At 34.1% G+C, this 19,587-nt stretch overlaps 1 protein-coding gene across 12 annotated transcripts in view; it reads left to right on the top strand.

The window, feature by feature from the left end:
- Positions 1-19,587, top strand: part of CCDC91 (coiled-coil domain containing 91) — a 346,963-nt gene that overhangs the window by 35,754 nt on the left and 291,622 nt on the right. For 7 of the 12 annotated variants that reach the window (XM_030939611.1, XM_010379889.2, XM_010379895.2 and 4 more), the window contains 2 exons: positions 16,003-16,046; positions 18,165-18,243. The exons of 2 other annotated variants lie outside the window; for them this stretch is intronic. In XM_030939611.1, coding sequence (XP_030795471.1) covers positions 16,017-16,046; positions 18,165-18,243 — 109 coding nt within the window. In that variant the 5' untranslated portion in view covers positions 16,003-16,016. Of the gene's footprint in view, positions 1-13,642; positions 13,662-16,002; positions 16,047-18,164; positions 18,244-19,587 lie in introns of those variants that run through there. 3 more of the 12 variants (XM_010379893.2, XM_010379897.2, XM_030939613.1) reach the window with 2 other exon arrangements.

The raw sequence follows: 19,587 nt of genomic DNA on the forward strand, positions 1-19,587 counted from the left end.
CATTATTTAATTTACAGTGTTCAAACTAGCTTAGGTTTTCCATTGTAAAGCCAGATTTCTTACATTAGAGTACCAAGGTAAGCCTTCTGTGTTTGAGTGTTTAATTTAGATGTGAAATATTGTATAATATGGATAGGCCACTATACTAGAGGCTCTAAGAAATAGAGCTCTATGGTGAATTTCTTTTCTTTACTATTATAGAATTCTAATAATACTTTTCTGTGTTGTAATTTTGGGTTTGTACATGTGAGTTGTGAGAAATAAACTGGAAATCCTGTCTCTGTGGGTTGGAATCTGGTGTGGCTTCAAAAGGCAAACAAAATATGTTAGCATTTACATGCCAGGTAAATTTTTTAAATGGACTTTCCATAGGTTCCAAACTTCTGAGGCGAAATAATATAAAGTAATATTGTAGTTGCAGACAGACTCCTGTTGGCATACATTTGGTTTCTTAATTTATGATGGGACATCAATAGCTGATTAAGCAAACAACCTAAAGAAATATCTTTGTACATCCTTAGTACAGCTTGTTCCTGCTCATTTGTGACAAGTTGTTTGGGAAAGAGTTTTGAGATGGCATGCTAAGACTCGATATCCTAAAAGTCTAGTGGGTTTTCTTTGTATTTTAAAAGTGAAGAGTGTATTTCAAGATTGAGAATTTTCTGCTTTTTATAAAAAGGACTTTATAATTGGAGTAATTTTAGATTTTTAACTGTACTTAAGTGAAGATGCACATGTTTTTATCCCCTCCTTCTATTAATAATTTATTAGATAATTTTAAGAAAGGAATATTGTAGTATTATGGTGGCCAGATTTAGAAAGGTCTAGGTGAATTTACTGTCTTTCAGTTCACGTTATTCTTGTTTATATGAGTGGCTGGAGATATCACATATAATTTGAGGTTTACATCTGGTTTTCTGTTAAGTGAATCTGATTCAGGCACAGCTATCTTCAATGGTGATTTTCCCAGCTGTAAATTAGGAACTTGGCATTGAACACCATGTGGTTTTGTGTAAGCAGAATTCAGATTTTGATGTTTTCTGTCACTTCATAATTCTAATTTTAGATTTTCAAAGTAGGATAATTCACTCCAGAAAAGTCTGAAATCTGTGATTTTCCATACACTGCCAGGTACATTGATGTCAGTGGTTTGAATCAAACTGAATATCCTTTATAAAAAATATGGTGGATCATTTTATCTGTCTACCCATAGAATTGTGACCATGGATTTTGTGTTTTTTTTTTAATAAAAATACAGGTGATTCTTTGTATTTGCATTTGAAAACTTCTTGGAAACACAGAATACAGTGATACTTATGGACTTTTCCTGCAGTGGTAGTAAATGTGAAGAGTGAGGGATAAGTTTAGAGCACAAGCCTCTTACTGGTCTTTTGCTTTACTTACATTTTTTTTTTCACTTTTCTAATTACTTGTCTGAATTGCACAGGGTTTCAGTTTGAATATTGCAGGCACCATGAAGTCTTTTCTTAATAGCTATTATGTACTTGTGTAATGCCATCTACTAGATTATAAATGCCTTGAGCATAGGGGTTACTATAAATTCATCTTTGTATTCTATTGTACTTAGCTTCTCACATAACAACTATTATAGAATAAGTATAATGAGTTTGTTGAATTAAATTAGATTGACCTGAATTAGAGGGGAGGAATTAGACATTGGAAAAACAGGGATGAACTTAGAGAAGCTAAGTTTTGTGGTCATTTGAGGTATCTTGTTAATTTAGTTTTAAGTAATCAAGAATGGTGATGTTTTATTCATCTCTAAAACTGTTATGACTGAATGGTCAGAAATGATGGTATGACTTGTTCTGTTACCAACTAGCAATTTACGTTTCAGTAAACTGCTCTATGTAATAATTCTGGTGTTAAAAATACCATTACTCAAAAATTAGCTGGGCGTGGTGGCACGTGCCTGTAATCTCAGCTATTCAGAAGGCTGAGGCAGGACAATCTCTGCACCCAGGAGGCGGAGGTTGCAGTGAGCCGAGATTGTGCTCCAGCCTGGGCGACAGAGCGAGACTCTATCTAAAAAAAAAAAAAAAAAAAATACCATTACTGGTTTCAGGGGATATATCTCATGAATTAATTTTTAGACTGATTTCCTAAGTCTTTTTTCCCAACCCTCTATTAAAAAAATTAATGTGTAATTTACATATATCACAAAATGTATGGATAGAGGGTGTATAGTTTGCTGAACTCTGATAAATATATACCTGTGTAACAATACTCCAATCAAGATACAAACATTTCCATTTCCTCAGAGAATTCCCTCATTCCCCTTGTAGTCTTTCTCCATACCATTCTCCCCCAACCCCTGGTGTCTACTCTTCTGATTTCTGTTACGTATATTAGTTTTGCCTGTTCTTGAACTTCATATAAATGAAATTTTATAACATGCATTCTCTATTACTGTCTTAATTTATCTAACATGTTTTTGATTTTTTATTATATTTGTGAAGCTTTTTGAATAGTGTAGTGAAAAATGTTAGAGAACATCTTGTTATTGGTGAGAAAATTCTGCGAATGTTAGTATTTAATTCAGAGATTAAAGAAGAATCTATGTAAAGTGACAATACCTACAATATCCTTTTTTGACCCAAATGGGAAGTAGTTCTTTTGATATTTTGAATATTGAATATTGGAATATCTTTGTGAATACAAGGTCCGGTTTAATCTGGAAATTAAAATCTTCATTTGTTTGTTTTGTCAGCATAAGTCAATTTTGTCCTAATTATTGAAAACTGACTTTTCTGAGAAGATCATCTTTCAGGTTTGGGAGGAAGAAAACTATTCTTATTTAGTTTTTAAACTCATATTTGTTCTTTTTTTTCGTGTTGTTAGGTAAGATTATGTAGACATGAGCCTCTGTTACTTTGACAGTGCTTTTGAAACAGCTCATAGTTCATTGGAGGACATAAGTCAAATATGTATTGCTTAACTCTTGGTATCATCTTTATTTTTTCAAAATTGTAAAATACTGGTAAAATTGATCATCTTTACTATTTTAAAGTGTGCAGTTCAGTGGCATTAAGTACTTTATATTGTGCTGCCATCACTATCATTCATCCATAGAACTCATCTTGCAAAATGGAAACTTCATCATTATTTCTTTATTTAAAAAACATTTTTCAAAAAGGGATTATAATACTAGCTTCTTTATTCATTTAAATTGGGCCTAGTAATTAAGTTTATAAAAATATTTTTGGCTAAAATAGATAGTCATGAAAATGATATGGACATGCTTTATAACATATTTGTAGTCTAGCCTTTTGTTATTAGACCCAAATCTTTTCTTTTTTTTTGAGACAGAGTCTCGCTCTGTCACCCAGGCTGGAGTGCAGTGGCCGGATCTCAGCTCACTGCACGCTCCACCTCCCGGGTTCATGCCATTCTCCTGCCTCAGCCTCCCAGGTAGCTGGGACTACAGGCGCCGCCACCTCACCCGGCTAGTTTTTTGTAGTTTTTAGTAGAGACGGGGTTTCACCGTGTTAGCCAGGATGGTCTCTATCTCCTGACCTTGTGATCCGCCCGTCTCGGCCTCCCAAAGTGCTGGGATTACAGGCTTGAGCCACCGCGCCCGGCCGACCCAAATCTTTTCTATGAATGCATGTCTCCTTATTGGAATTTATTGTAAATTTTTCTTAAATCACACCTTTAAATATCCTCTTTAATTTCTAAGTATAGTGATACAGTTGCAAAATAGTCTCAGTGGAGATTGTCCTAAATTTTTATAGTATTGTGTCTTGACAGAATTTTTTTAAAAAGCAAGTAGTCCTTATCAAACTGTTATAAGTAGTCAAATTTTTCATGGGAACAACTACTTCCACTGCTATCTTACAGATTTTTAAAGATATTTAGTGAAATTATACATTAATAGATATAACCCAGATAAAAATGTTTGGAAACAAAAATAGTTGTTTCTTGATAGTTTACAATTCAGCTAATGGGAGCATAAGTGCTAGGTCTTGTCTTATTAACCTCTACCCCTTCCTTCACACTGTGAGAATCAAAGGTAATGGAGAGCATTGGTTAATATCATGACCCATGAATTTGTTATGTGGCAATTAATGAAAAGAACTTGTAGCATGGATAGTAAGTTGATAATTTGAAAGCTTTTTTTTTTAAAGTTTCAGTATCTTACAGCTACCAATTGTCAGTCTTCTTTTCTGTTGTTACAAATAGTGAGTTCATACTGTAAAATAAAATTATAGTTTTTGTTTTAGCTATTGCTGTGTAACAAGCTACCCCAAACTTAGCAGCTTAAACAACTGAGTCATTTTCTCATAATTTTGTGAGTCAGGAATTTGAGAAGGGTTTTGCTGGTCTTTGCATAACTGGCAGAGTGCAAATTTGATTAGGTGTGTTCTGTCTTTGTGTGCTCTCTCCACATGGCTAGTTGGGGCTTCTTTATAGCATGGTAGTCTCAGAATAGTCAGATTTCTTATATGGAGGGTGGTTTTCTCCAGAGTAAGTATTCATAAGACAGGAAGTGGAAGATGCCTATTTCTTAAGGCCTGGGCCCAGAAAATGGCACATTTCTCACCTATGCTACCGGTCAAAGGTTCCACAAAGCTCACCCACATTCAGAGGTGGGAGACATAGACTTCTTCTCTGTAGAAGGCACACCAAATAATTTGTGGCCATTTAAAATCTGCCAAAGGTTTAAATGATGTATATAATTAATGGCATTCTTATTTTTAAAATCCTGAGAATATTTCTAGTAGATGTCAATATTGAAGGCTATGGAAGAACACATAGGTCTCCATTTAACTGATTCAAATTATAAATGAGTATGAAACACCTAGAGAGAGTAAAATTGACAAAGGATAGAATGCTGAGCACAACTTCTTTATGATAAGGAAATTATCATAAATTTTACAGTAGAATTTTTGTAAAATTTCTATTTATTAATCCAACCCTTGTTCTCCCACAATTAGGTGTGAGTTAATTCCTCATAGCATTAAAAAAAAAGACAAGGAAAATGAAATTCAATAATGTGTACAGATGAATTTGAGTTACAATCTTTTGGCATGCTGCAGATCCCGTTTGGATTCCTGGTAACAGACATTTTAGACCACAGTATGAGATACTTTTGTTAATTGGACTAGGTCTGAGTATCATGTTTGAGAAGGCAGCATTTTAAAATGAATTTGACATTTATAAGTAATTTTTTTCTTTGGTACTTAAGCTGTGCATAGTGTTATTTTTGTATATAAGGAGGTAAATTTTACCTTGGATTTTTAAATATAGTGTCTTGTATCATCTGTAATGTTAAAGAACAGATTTTCTCAGTAACATTTTTTCAGTGACACAGTTTTTCATGACCAGTGAATGATAGCTGAAGAAACTGAAAAATTTCTGAAATTATCAATATAAATCATTTATTTCCACTAGACTTTGCTATGCTTTGCTGTTCGAAGTAAATATAACTTTTCCTAAGATTAGTCAACATTTATTGAGTTTGCGTCATGCTTGTTAGATGCTGAGAATAGATCAAAGTTTGATCTCTGTATTTTATTTAATTGATATCAAATGAACTTAATTAGTGATGATGTTGAATTTTTTTTTAATACAAGAATGAAAATGCCCTTTCTCTTTGTGATTGTTTGGTACTAGTCATTAACTTTGTTCCCATTTTGTATAAATGTTGTGTATTAGAAGTTAGAGGCAGTTTTCTGTGGAAGAGTATTTCTACTTGATTTTGTGTTATTTAATATATAGATGTTTTGAATAGCAGCATAAAGTTAAATGTATAAATTTAATATTATTGCTGTATTGTAATCTTTTTCTGTTGAATTTTTTGGCTTGCATTATTATAGTCCAGTAAACTATTTTGTATCTGTTATCTTTATGGTAATGTATCTTCTCTTCATATAAAATAAAAAACTTTGAGACCTCTGCATCCAGAATACTAAATATAAAAGTTTATAAATTATATTAAAATATGTCTCAGATTATATAGAGTATTGAGTAGTCATTGTTACCTTCAAATTAGCCACTTGGTGAAATATGTCACTTTTTAGTTGCTAGACTATGTTTAAAAGCTGTAAAATACTGGCAAGCCACAATTTAAGACCACATAAAATGTGAAAATCTGGTTTATGGAAACAGATTAGAATTTATTTTCATTATGGAATGCTTTGTTTCAAAGTTTGTTGAAAAAATATATTTTGATGTTGACCAAATGTGTTGTAGAGGTAGTGGCAATCACTGGTCTAAAGACCCCTGGAGGAAGGGTAAATTTGAGGTTGGTGGGGGAGATCTTGAATTCAATCTTGAGTTTTAGTTGTATTGAATTTAAGGTGCCTGTTAGATTACAAGAGAAACTATTCAGTTGTCTCTTGGCTATATAGATCTGGAGCTCAGGAAACACATCTAAATTAGAGATAGAGATACCATAGCTTATGTTTGTAAATGAATCCAAAGATGTGAATGAGATAGTCCAGGGAGTGTATCTAAAGTGAAAAGAAAGGAAGGGTTAGGTTGGAGTCCAAAATTTAAAGGATAGGTAGAAGAATCTGCAAGAGAGATTGAGATAAAGCAGTCAGAAAACTAAGAAGAAAGAAGGAAGGAGTATGATTGTCTTATATAGCATGAAGTGAGAGTGTTTTGAGAAGAAAAGACTGGTCAAATAATAGTAGTGTTCAAGTAAGACAAGGAATTGTGTTTCTTTTTGCATAATAAAAAGGATGTAATTGGTTGCAGGCATGAGATACAGGAATAGTGTCTGAAGTTGAGCTGTGAAAAGGATAGGACTGTGGTTGGAGGACACTGTATTTGAGGAAGGTTTTGTTTTTGGTTTTGTTCTGTTTCATTTTTAAACTGTAGGACTTGGAGCATGTTTCATCGTTAATGAGAAAGAGCTAAATAAGAGGAGGTTGAATAGTTAAGAGGAAACAATTGAGAGAGCCAAGTCTCTTGAGAGCCCAGGTTGCTGGGAGGGTTTGGGGGTTAGCCTTAAGTAGGCAGAAGGGTTCCTTTCTCTTTGTGAGCAGAATGAGTTGTAATAGCTGAGTACAGATGCTGGTAGCTATAGTTTGGGTGACAAGAAGTTGAGGGACTTTTCTTAAAATGCCTTCTGTTTTCTTTGTTTAGTAGGAGGCCTGCCTACTTGCTTTGATTGCAGAAAGGAATAGAAAGGCTGGAAGTTTGAGGAGAGTTGGCAGTCTTTGAAATAGCTTTTCTGGAGAATGAGAGAAATACCTTTAAAGAAATACTGAGTGTGTTGGGTAGCACTGTGAATCCAACTGAAGAGGGGAAGCATGAATTTTACGTGATTTTGTTCTGATAGTTGTCAGCAGAAGACAGGTAATTGGATATTGTTGGTGGTTCTTGGAGTGGGAGGGAGGTGTTATCAGTTGCCTTGCAACCACTCTGGATTCTGAATCAGCTGAGGAATAGAACCAAGAGTTGTATAGGAATCAGAGTAGCAGCTTTATTGTTAAAACCTGGCTTGGGCCTAAAGCTGAAATGAGGTCTCCCACAGGTTTTCTTTTAAATTAAATTTACCCATCTGGTCACAGGCAGAATAGCTAAAAAAACAAGTCTCCATGCTTAAAGAATGAAGTTTTTCCCTGGTGAGTTTCTTTATGGGAGCTAAACTACAAGAATAGTATATTGTTTGTAGGCATCAAGTTCCCAGTAAGGAGCTCAAAGAGGTTGTATTTTGCATGCACGCTAAATTTTAGAATTAATCTTAGCTAACAGTGACACTTAGGGATGTTTTGCTCTTACCATTATTATTACTTTTTTTTTTTTTTTTTTTGAGAGAAGAGGCTAGAGAAAGGACTATAGTACTTCTTCAATCACATTTCCTTCTGTTGAAAACAGGCCTGTGCCCTCTTTTAAAATGTGAGGAGAGGAAGTAGTATATCTTACCTCTAGCATTCATTGAGCGATGAGATTTTGCCGGATAAGAATACAGTTCATACAGTGAGAATTTTGAGTTGATAGAGGGATAGCCCTGTAAAAATGTTCATTTTTTTGGTTGGGAATATACGACTGGCCCCTGAGAAGTGATTAGTTGTGGAAAATTTGTGTAGAACACTAAGATTATGAGAAGGCATACGTTTTTTGAAGAAGATAATGAGATAGAATTAGAGGGCTATCAGTCTAGGAAAAGATTGCTATTAAGGAGTTGGAAGTTGAAGACAACCAAAGAGGGTGAGGGTAGATATAAGGGTTTGGAGAGGAAATGTCTTGTTGTTTTTATTTTTGTTGTTACTTTTTGGGATGTATACGTTTTCTGAATGAAGGTTGGTAAAGACAGACTTAATTGATAACAGATGAAAATTATAAAGGAAAACTTTTCGTTAGTAGTAGTTGGGATGTTTTCCTATTGGATTATTTATGAATATAATGTTTTTTAGGTAATAAATTTACACCTCAGTTTGTTTTCTTTGGACTTGTGATAATCTGCCACTGGCAGAGGTTCACTGCTAGTAGAATTTATGGTATGGCAATACTTTAATTCATCTTCATAGGCAGTTTCAAAATTATTAACCCCAATAATAATTGGATACTTGATGAGAATATAAAGTAGCAATGTAATATCTTTTAAGATATTGGTCCTTAGGCTCAGGTCTTAATATGGGTAGAGCTGTTTTAATGCTAGCAACTGGGTCCCCTAGTGCCCAAGATCCGATGTAATTTTCTTGGAAAAGTAAGAGGGAAAAAGAAGCCATGTGGGAAGTGTTAGCAACTAATTTGCTTTCATTCAGTCATTTATTCTGAAGGTATTAATTCAAAAATAATCTTTGAGCCCTTGCTATGTGCTAGGAACTGCTCAGTTCAATTGCTGGAGGGTAAAAAAAAAGAAGAATAAAGGATCTCCACACTACCTCCAGATTTCTTATATACTTAAGTAGACAGTTACATTTTCTTGACCCAATAAGCCCGAAATTCTGATCTTACATATTTCGACTCTTCTCATTATCTCAGTCTTAATTGCTTTCTATTCTTAACTTTGAGGTTTGAGAGTGAGTGTGTGTGTGTGTGTGTATTTCCTTTGTTCTGTTTTCTTTAATTTCTGTTTGCCCAGAAAAGTCAGAAAATAAAATCGCTTCTAGGAAACATAGCATTAAACAGGATCAAATGGAAAAGTATTATTGCGACTGTGAGGATGTTAGCAAGTAGTTTTCCAGATCAGATGGAGATTTAGTTAAATGCTAAGTAGATAGTGTTAACTAATAGGATATTTGGGGATGATCAGATAATTTGGGTGTTCTCTTGAGATTTTATTTTTCGAAGTCAGTTATCAAATGTCTTTTTCTCTGTTAGGCTTTTTTTAGACGGGGAGAGGTGCAGGTTGGGTAGGTTTTGAGCAACTTTGGTGTCTAGAGATACAATCTTACATTTTGTATGAATATTTGTAATATGGGAAGATGTTATAATGGAGACTGTTATGAAAAATCCTAATTTATTTGTTGAGTAAATGCAAATGTAAAGCATTTATGTGTTTTATGGTTAGTTTTGTAAAGAAAAACTTTCTTGAGTTTTTCTCAGAATATTTTGATAGAACTAATAGGTAGTTGGCTCATCATGCCATATTTTTTTGTGCTCATAGTTTAAAATTGTAATAAGGCTTGCTATGAAATACTGCTGTCTTCTGTGTCCTCCATGCTTTTCCAGCCTCCTCATCTCCTACATACTGGTTTCTCCATTTTCTTTTTCTTTTTTCTTTTTTTCTTTTGAGACGGAGTCTGACTCTGTCGCCCAGGCTGGAGTGCAGTGGCGCGATCTCAGCTCACTGCAAGCTCCGCCTCCCGGGTTCACGCCATTCTTCTGCCTCAGCCTCCCAGTTAGCTGGGACTACAGGTGCCCGCCACCACGCCTGGCTAATTTTTTGTATTTTTTAGTACATCCTGTGTTAGCCAGGATGGTCTCCATCTCCTGACCTCGTGATCCGCCCGCCTTGGCCTCCCAGAGTGCTGGGATTACAGGCGTGAGACACCGCGCCTGGCCAGTTTCTCCGTTTTCATTTGGTTAGTTCTCTGGTCACTAATTCAACTCTGAATTTTCCCCTAGTTGTTTAAAATTACACTCATGGTGGTAAAACATACGAGCTAGTCTATTTCATTTCTTGAATACATCTCTCAGGAGCTTTCTGATATGCTCCAGTCTAGACTGGAGGTATCTCTTCTTGCTACATAGATATTGTGGAACTCAATTCACAGTTATTCTGGGATAAATCCCTTTGCTTTTCACTTTAGTAGGATCTTTTCTAATCCTATGTCTTTTTCTTTCTTGTCTTATTCTCTTGGTTTACTCCATAGCTTTTAAAGGAAGTGTGCAATAAAAATTGTTTTGAGACTTTACAGATGTGAACATGACTTTATTCTTCCCTCAATTATATGTTGATTTGGCCGAATATAGAATTCTATGTTGTAAATCATTTACCTTCAGAATTTTAAAAGCATTGCTCCATTGTTTTTTTACCTTCCAATGATGCTGTTGTGAAGTGTGAGATCATTATGTTATTGATCCTTTGAATGAAGCCTGTTTTCCCTCTGGAAGCTTGTAGGATCTTCACTTTGTCTCTACTGTGCCTTGCTGTGGGTTTTTGTTCTTTTTTTCTCTTGGATACTTGATATACCCACTACTGGATATAATATCCTTTTGTTTTAGAAATTTTTCCTGAATTATTTTGTTGATGATTTCTTTGCTTTTGTTTTCTCTTTTCTGTCTTTCCAGTACTCCTAGAATCCTAATAATTAGATATTACATATCCTAGGCTGGATCTTATAACTTTGTTTTTACTCGGACTTTCCATTTTTTTATCTTATACTTTTTTAAAAGAAAATTTCCTTAATTTTATTTTCTACCCTGCAGTTTTTCATTTCTGCAGTTATATATTTTTTTATTTCCAAGGCCTCAGTCTTGTTGTTTACTCCTATCTTAATCATCTTCTCCCCTGAAATTAGGGCATCCAGTAAGTATTCATGAATTAAGAATACTTAATTCATGGATGAACTATCTTCTGTTGTTAACGTTCTGAAGATACTATGGTTTTGTTTTTTTCTTTCTTGGATAGTCTTTATTTCATCCTATTTTTCTTTTATGGTTTGGTCTCTATTTTTTTTTTTCTTTTAATTAGATGCTTTCTTCATTTCTTTGGTCGTCCTTGATAGTCTGTTCACATGTAAGAGTGAGGCACTAATAAAGTAGCAAGCACTTACATAATGCTTAGAATGTATCAGATACTGTTCTAAGTGCTTCAAATATTTTAACATATTTAATCCTTGTACTGACTTTAGGAGTTAGCTATTATTATTTTTGATAGATGAGGAGACTGAGGCACACAGTATTTTAAGTAAAATGCCCAGTGTACACAGTAAGTGGCAGAGCTGGAATTTGAATCCATCCATCTTAACTCCCTAGTCCCTTCTTTTAGCCTTTACGCTGTTCTGCCTGTTACTAAAATTAGAAGCTAATTGGAAATTTGGTGCTTGTCGGTGGGGTTTGTCAAAGTAGTGTTTTGTGAGTGAGCTGTTTCTTTGTGGAACATCTGATAAGGTCCTTTTCATGGGTTGATTAGATTAATTAGAGAAGAATCTGCAGCTCTTCTGATAAGGGGTTTCAGCCCAGCTGCTGTTGTTTTGGTTGCTGAGTAGTGAAAGATGACTGGAGTTACTGGTCTACATATTTAACCACCCTCTCCCCTCCCCAAGATATAACTTCACCTAGTTCACCTGTGTTGGTATCTTCCTGCCTGGAGACCCTCAGCTTTACCCTGTCCAGGGAATGAACCTCCAGTTTTCTGGTGTGGTCATAAATTGTAAGTTACCCAGTTGTGCTACAGATTCTGGGAGGGGTCTTAGCGTATACCTATGACTCCTAATTTTGAGTTTCACTTTTACCTAACTTTCAGTACCGCCCATTGCTGAGCCTGTCTTAATTTAATTTAATTTAGGAGAGCTAAATAATTAAACATGAGGCCAAAGTATATAAGAAAGCAGCAGCCTTTTATTGCAAATATGCACACACTCTCGGGTGAGGGTCTTCGGTCCTCAGGTATGGGGCCAGGGAAGTCATGCGGGCGCTCTCCGGTGAGGTTCTCTGGTCCACAAGTAAGAGGGGCCGAAGAAGTCACACCGGCTCCTGCCAGCGGTGGACTTTTATGCATTGGTACTGGAAGGGGGCGGGCAGTGGGCGGGATAAGGGCGTGATAGGGGCGTCTCCATAGGCGTGGCCAGGTAAGTTTCCATCTCTTCGGATTGACGTCACCTGGTGCATGCTCAGTTGATCTGTATTTTCCCCGCTCGGGAAAGGTAGTGATGAAGAACCCGGAAGCAATCGGGACTGTGCCATCTTGTTCACCTTCCTCCATTTTGTCCCTTCTCCCTCACCCAAACAGAGTCTTTTGAGGATTCTCTTATGTATTCATAAATGTGATTCTCATTTTTCCAGCGACTCATTTTCCTTGTATTTGCTTTGAAATTTCTTGCAGTTTTCTCATTTCACATTCTCTTTGACCTCGTTTTTATGCAGAAGCCAACAATCAAAAGAAATCTTTGTTATCTTACAGGGATACCTTTCCGTAAAGATGAATAAAATGTGTGTTTTAATGTGCCATTTGACATTTTCTGTCAGATCTTTCTCAAATGTCTCATTCTACCTTAGGCATTTAATGGTGCTTCCAACCAGATATATCATCTTCTGAAAATCTTTCTTCCTACCTTAGAAATTTTTTCTTCTCTCTTAAGACTTTTTTACGTCTCGTGTTATTTGTATTTGCATGCTTTTCTTGCACTCTGCCCTCCTCCCTACACCAGACTGTAAGTTCTTTGAGGACCTTAACTGATACAGAATTGCTGAATAAAAGTTTATAACATTGTGTATTCTGTATATGTTTTGTCCTTTTGTGTGTCTTTCTTGTAAAACATTTTTAGAATATCAGCAGTGTATTAAATATTGACTCTAGCAAAGTAGGCAATTAATACAATAAGGCAAAAAGGTTTAACTTGGATGTAAAGAAGTCTGAGAATTGTTAGACCTTGATATTGTGAAAACTTTGAGTGTAGATTCCTAATCATAATGAAGTATACCCCTGTCTTTCTGCCATGACACAAAAGAATGAATTACGTGATCTGTTAATGTTTTGGCCAGGCTTATGATTCTGTAACTTAGATGTCAGATATATTTGCTCTTGCTACATTCTTATAATATTTGTAGTTTAATGGGCTATAATGTTAAATGCCAGAATATTCTAAAACACTTGATAGGAATGAACTTTAGATAAAGTAAATATTTTAAAGGTATTGGAGTAGCTAAATACATAAAGCCCACATTTGTGTATTTCCTTTTAAAAACTGTTGATTTTCGTATTTTATGAATTTCGTTTTTACAAGTCAATGCTATTAATTTTCTCCTATTTAAAATGCTTGGAAATAAACTATTGCAGGAATTGAAGTCTCAATTATTTGGAGAAAGATTATTGCTTTAAAAAATATTTTTCTAGTATTATATGTTAAACTTGGGACATACTTGCTTTTTTAAATGTATTAATATTTCTTTGAAAATAAAAGGAAGACTATCATCTGCTTTTTTGTTTGTTTGTTTTTAAGATGGAGTTTCACTTTTGTTGCCTGGGCTGGAGTGCAATGGCGTGATCTCGGCTTACTGCAACCTCCACCTCCCAGGTTCAAGCAATTCTCCTGCCTCAGTCCCCCAAGTACCTGGGATTACAGTCGTGTGCCACCATGCCTGGCTAATTTTTTGTATTTTTAGTAGAGACAGGGTTTCACCATGTTGACCAGGCTGGTCTTGAACTGCTGCTGGCCTCAGGTGATCAGCCTACCTCAGCCTTCCAAAGTGCTGGGATTACAGGTGTGAGCCACTGAATATGTAAAAATTGCTGGAGTCTGGAAAATATCGGTGGTCACTAGTATGTTCTTTTGCAGAGCTAAATCAGAACTTAGGAAACTGACGGTATTTGGTTCATTACCACAGTCAAACAAGCTGAAATGATTGTTAGACGTGGGTATTTTTATTTTCAAATTTTCTGTCACCTTACAAATAATTTATTGGGAAGTGACTTAAGAAAACACATAGAAGCATTACTCTAAAAATTCCATTCTTTTGAAACCATACTATTTGAGTATAGCATATGTAGATGCTAAAGATTTTTTGTTTCTTGAGATTCATGGCATACATGTGGGAAAGAGAAAGTTGGTGTTTGTAGTTTAACTTGGTTAATTCTTAATGTCCATATCACTCTTCTTTCATAATTTCTTCATGAAAAATATAGCCACATACAGATTTCTGTTCACTTGCAACACAACATAATGTGAGTTCCATTTCAAACTAAGCATCATCAAAAGTTTCTGAAAGTCTGGTTTATATTTTTTAAGTGCTATATGTGGATGACCTGCTTAGTTTTAATTTTTGGAGAAATACATTTTATAAAAAATTTTCATCAGATTGCTAAGATTGTGAGTAATGGTAATGATACCATGATTATATTCTGCTTAATTTAATACTTTTCCTATTTATAATATGTTTCTGTCTAAATATATATTTTTTAGTGTCATTACCTACTGAGTTTCTGTGATAATAATTTGCTTTGCTTATTAAAACAAAACAGTCCTTGAAATTAATGTTTTCACTGTTTTTTTCTTTGACAGTTTTTTGAATTTTGTTTTTGAAGGTGTTAGCACTAGTTTCGAGAAGGTAAAGCACGGATATAGATGACTACTTAAAGCAAATGACCTTAGAAAATGCCCTTAAGGTTATTGTTTAACATATAGTTTAATATGTGTAGCTATTTGTATTTTAGAAGCGGGAAAGGATTGTTTTCCTGTAATCAAGTCCATCTTGTATTACTGAGTCAAGGAAACTATAATTAAACATTTGGGTATGTTCACTTAAAGTTTTCTTTTAAATTTAAAACATTGTTTTTTTAAATTAACTTTTAGGTTAAGGGGTACACGTGCAGGTTTGTTACAAAGACAGACTCCTGTCATGGGAGTTTGTTGTACAGATTATTTTGTCATATGTTCACTTTTGAATGATAGAAAAAGAAACCAATTATTATTGACTAGAGTATTACTTGCAGCTATAGATTCACAGTTATAGGTTCCAAATTGTAAATTAAGAAACAATCTATATGAGAACTTATTTTTCATTTTAATGTGTACTTTCGGTTACTAATTTCACCTTTTCAGGTTTTTTAGTTCTTGCGTGGTTTGTTTGATAAAGCTGCTGCTCCTTTTTTTTTTTTTTTTTTTAAAGCCGTGATACTAATGGTTTTATCGGTTCATTTTTGTGATACACATTTAGGACTAAAAAGGCAAATATTATTTGAGTGCTTGTCTCTCTTACATACGTTAAGAGTAAAGAAAAGAGGAATTCTGGATTTTTTTTGTGTTTTTCTCTTCCCTTATCTCCCATGAATACATGACTTGATTTATCTTGATCAGCCTAGTAACTTGCTCCACATTTTTCCAAAAGTGCAGAGCAGTTTCATCTAAAAATACACATATCAAAATGATCCAAAAGTTGTGGCCACAGCTCAAAAATGCTGATCAATTTTGAAAATCTAAATCAGTGTTGGCCCTGAAACCGAGGGAAGAACCTTTGTGGTGTGGGACAGATTTCCAAAAAATCACCACAGTCCTGTTCTTAGCTGGAGTTTGTGCTGATGTTGCCAGACAACTGAGGAATAGATGCAAAAAGCAGGAAGCATTATTGAATTGAACGCTAGTGCCAATTTGGGAAAAGCAAATTAAAATGTAAAAGAATATTTTTCCACTCCTGGCATCTCAACGTAAAATGGCAAAATACATGGTTGCTGAAAAAGTTACAGAAATTGCTAATTTTGCCAAAAAGTAAAAGCCAATTGCAAATTCTTTTTTGCGTTAAAAATGCAAGACAGAAATAATTTTAATTTACAAATAAATATGTATACTTTTAAGTTGGAGAGTATTTTGACATAAATGACTGTGTGTGTGGGGGCTTGTTTCAATATCTTATATTTTTCAGGTGCCACTTGAAGAATGGATGATGATGATTTTGGTGGTTTTGAGGTATGCACTGTTATTTACATTAGTTTGTTTTAACTTGGTGGGATTACAATGGAGTAAACTATTTTGAAAATGTATTATATTTCATTGGCATTCATGATCTTTCCTTGATCATTTTAATGTAATTCTGGAGTAAAAAGATGAAATCAAGAAAAATTAAAAAAACTCTCTAAAAATTAAAACTGATGTATTATTATGGAACATTTGGACTTGCCCATAGGAATGGTTTAAATTGAGGTAATTAAGTGCTACCAGTTTAAACACTAAAGGAAAGATTTAAAAAATTGTCATCAGATGATTTTACTGGGATACATCTCTATTAGGAAATACTTGTGAGATGACGGATGAGTACTAAAGATCTTGTCACATATTTGCATGGCTATACCTGTAATGAGTTGATTTAGTATATTAAGTACATAGCCTTTTGGTGGTTATAAAGTTAATTAGTATGTTTGTATTATTAGATTATTGTAGTAGGTTAGGAATGGATACTTTGTAAGTGGAAATTGTTAGCTGAAGAAACACTGTCTTTTCCTTAATCCTTTTCAGTGTGTGTTCATTTTATTGAAATATTTTATAACCCAGTTATTTTTATGGAGCCAGTATAGTCTTGCAGGAAAATCTCTGGATTAGGAGTCAGGAGGCCTGAGCTCAAGTCCTGGAACTACCATCAAGTGAATGCTGTGATTTTTTTTTTTTTTTTTTAAGAATTTTACCTACTTTGGATTTGGTAAAAAGGGAATTATAAAAACTAGGGAGTGTAATTAATGACTTTAATAGGATAAATAAGATGTTAAGTATATATTCAGTGTTGTGAATTTCATCAAAGAATGGTGTGAGGTTTTTGTTAGGATCTTCTTCTCTTTTGCTGATCTTTAAAATCAGTCAATGTGGAGTATAGACATGCCTGTTTTCTCTGTTTCATCTAAAACTGCTTTTTGTATGCTTTCTGGATTTTGCTTAATGTTTTGGGTTTTGTTGAGTGATTGAATCTTATTTATGTTACTGAAATGTAACATTTATTTTTGTTAAAATGCCTTGAGGAAAATGTATGTTTCAGATACCATCTGGCTTAGTTTATTGTTTGGAAGTTGTTATTTGAAGGTTACAGTCTGGCATAGTCTTCTTTATTTAAACCACACTTCATGTATTATTTAGGAAAAAAATACAGTGGATAGTGTTCTGTAGAGTAACAGTATTACACTTTGTTACATTCATCAAATTGATTCCTTTCAATACTACATAGGTACAGGTTAACCAATATTACAATTTAATTGTAGTTACTAGGTTTTTTTTTTCTTTCCACATCCTGCTGTATAAATAGGGAAGGTCTTTACCGTTGATTATATAAAATATGTTCATTTTTCATAGTTGTAGAGAATAGCTACTGTATTCTGTGTCACTTAGCTCCTGTATCAGATTACCCCTTTTAACTTCTTATTAAGGCGTTGGCAACTCAATGGAGAATACTAACTGAAATTCTGGCTCTAATGTTTAGTAGAAAATTTGCTGTGAGCTGGGCATCTAACTGACAGAAAACTCTGTGCTCTTACCTACAAACTCAATATTCGGTAATTGTTACAAAATAGGACGGCTTGTTAATTGAAAACTTGAGTTTTGGGAATTCTCTAAATATTGAATGCTATTAACTCTAGGTAGTATATTATTCAAGACAGATGAATCCTATGTCTTTGAATTAATCTCTAATTGGGTCTTGTGCTAATTAATTAAAAGGATTTGGTGTCTATATATTTTTAAAGACAAATATTTTTCCTACATAGATGGTTAAATGTGGTAAGTTAAAATACTTAAATATAAAGTTTACAAGTGAAAATGTGATTAAGGATATATAAAATAAAAATTTTATTGACTAACAGTAGAGTTATTTGAATAAGGAAGGAAAATTTTTACTTGAAGATAATAAAGCATGGGTACTGGGGGTGGCGAGTCATGATAGGAGTGGTAGCAGTTATCGTGCAATTATTTAGCAATTATTTAGAGGGAATATGAAAGTGTCTGGTGTATTATAGAAGATATGCCTGTAGAACTGGAATGCTTGATCACTTAAATAGCATTTCTGCTTTTCACATCTTCTAAAATAATCTTGCCTTTGTTTTGTAGGCTGCGGAGACTTTTGATGGTGGAAATGGTGAAACTCAAACAACGTCTCCTGCTATTCCTTGGGCTGCCTTTCCTACAGGTATTGGTATCCAGGAATTAGGTTTTTTTTTTTTTTCCCGTGTAACATTTTTGGCTATTCTTTGAAACCCTGTTTCTCACTTTTTTACTTGTCCTTCTCTGATCTGAAAAATGGAGTGATCCAGATTTACTCTTTAGGTTTTTATAATAACAAATTGTGAATTATGTAACATATTTTGTTGAGGCCTGATTCTAAAGATGATATCAGGAACATTAAATGAAGTTAAAATACAATTTACATTTTTCAATTTATCTTGGTTTTTGGAAGGTGAGGTGCCCAATAACTTTTTTAAGTTGTCCAGTTCATTAAAGACTCCTTTTTATAGTCCACAAATAATTTATCATCTCCAACATATTTAAATTTAGAAGTGTGTTTGCAATAAAATCACTTAAAAGTATTGAAAATTAAAATTGCCTTCTGAAAATTAATTACAAAAATTCATTATTGACAGATGTTTCTTGGAAGACCTCATGTTTAATATTAATTTATGTCAAAAGAATATTTTGAGCTTTCAGAGTTTTCTATTAAATCTGTTAAAGTTAGAAGATGAAAGTATTTTTCTTCAACGGCTCTGCCTAGACCTCAAATGTTACAGTTGTTTATTGTAAAATATTAATCAAATGCTTATTATGCATTAGGCACTATGGGGATATGGAGATGTATGGAATTTAGTCTAGTCCTTTACTTCAAGGGTAGATAATGTAGGCAAATGGATATTTGCAATATGAAATAGATTTGTCATTTGGTAAGAATGATGATTTTATCATCCATTTATTTAGCAAATTCTTATTTTCATACCTGGTCTGAGTCAAGTACTAACCTGGAAGCTAGAAAAATATATATATATATATATATTTATATAGTTGATCTGGTCTCTGAAGGGTGCATATAATTTCCATAGGCAGATATGGGAGAATGAGGAAAGATTTTGAAGGGAGAAAGATAAATGGAACAAAAGTGCAAATGAGAGAAAGGTGATGGCATTGTTAGGATGCTCATTCTTCTTTGAGGGCTGTGTGTTATTTCCTTTGCTGGGAATTGTCTTTATTGCTTCTCATTGCGTTCATTTCTACTCCCTTACGATACTAACTCCTGTGTTTTAAAAGTATTATTTCTTGCTTTAATTTTTTTTTCTGGGTCACATTCCCAGCAAACCTTCCGTTGTCTATATGCACCTATTATCTAACTTTCATGTTGGACAGCAAGTTTTGTGGGTTAGCCACTATGTCTGTTTGTCCTGTTGTTATGTCTTAAATATGGGGCATAGTATCTGGCTTATAGTTGGCTCTCAATAAATATTTGTAGGATGAATAAAGAATAAAGTGAGTAAGTGAATTAGCAACT

Source organism: Rhinopithecus roxellana, chromosome 10 (genome assembly GCF_007565055.1).
Source record: "Rhinopithecus roxellana isolate Shanxi Qingling chromosome 10, ASM756505v1, whole genome shotgun sequence".
In the NCBI taxonomy this organism is placed as follows: Eukaryota; Metazoa; Chordata; class Mammalia; order Primates; family Cercopithecidae; genus Rhinopithecus; species Rhinopithecus roxellana.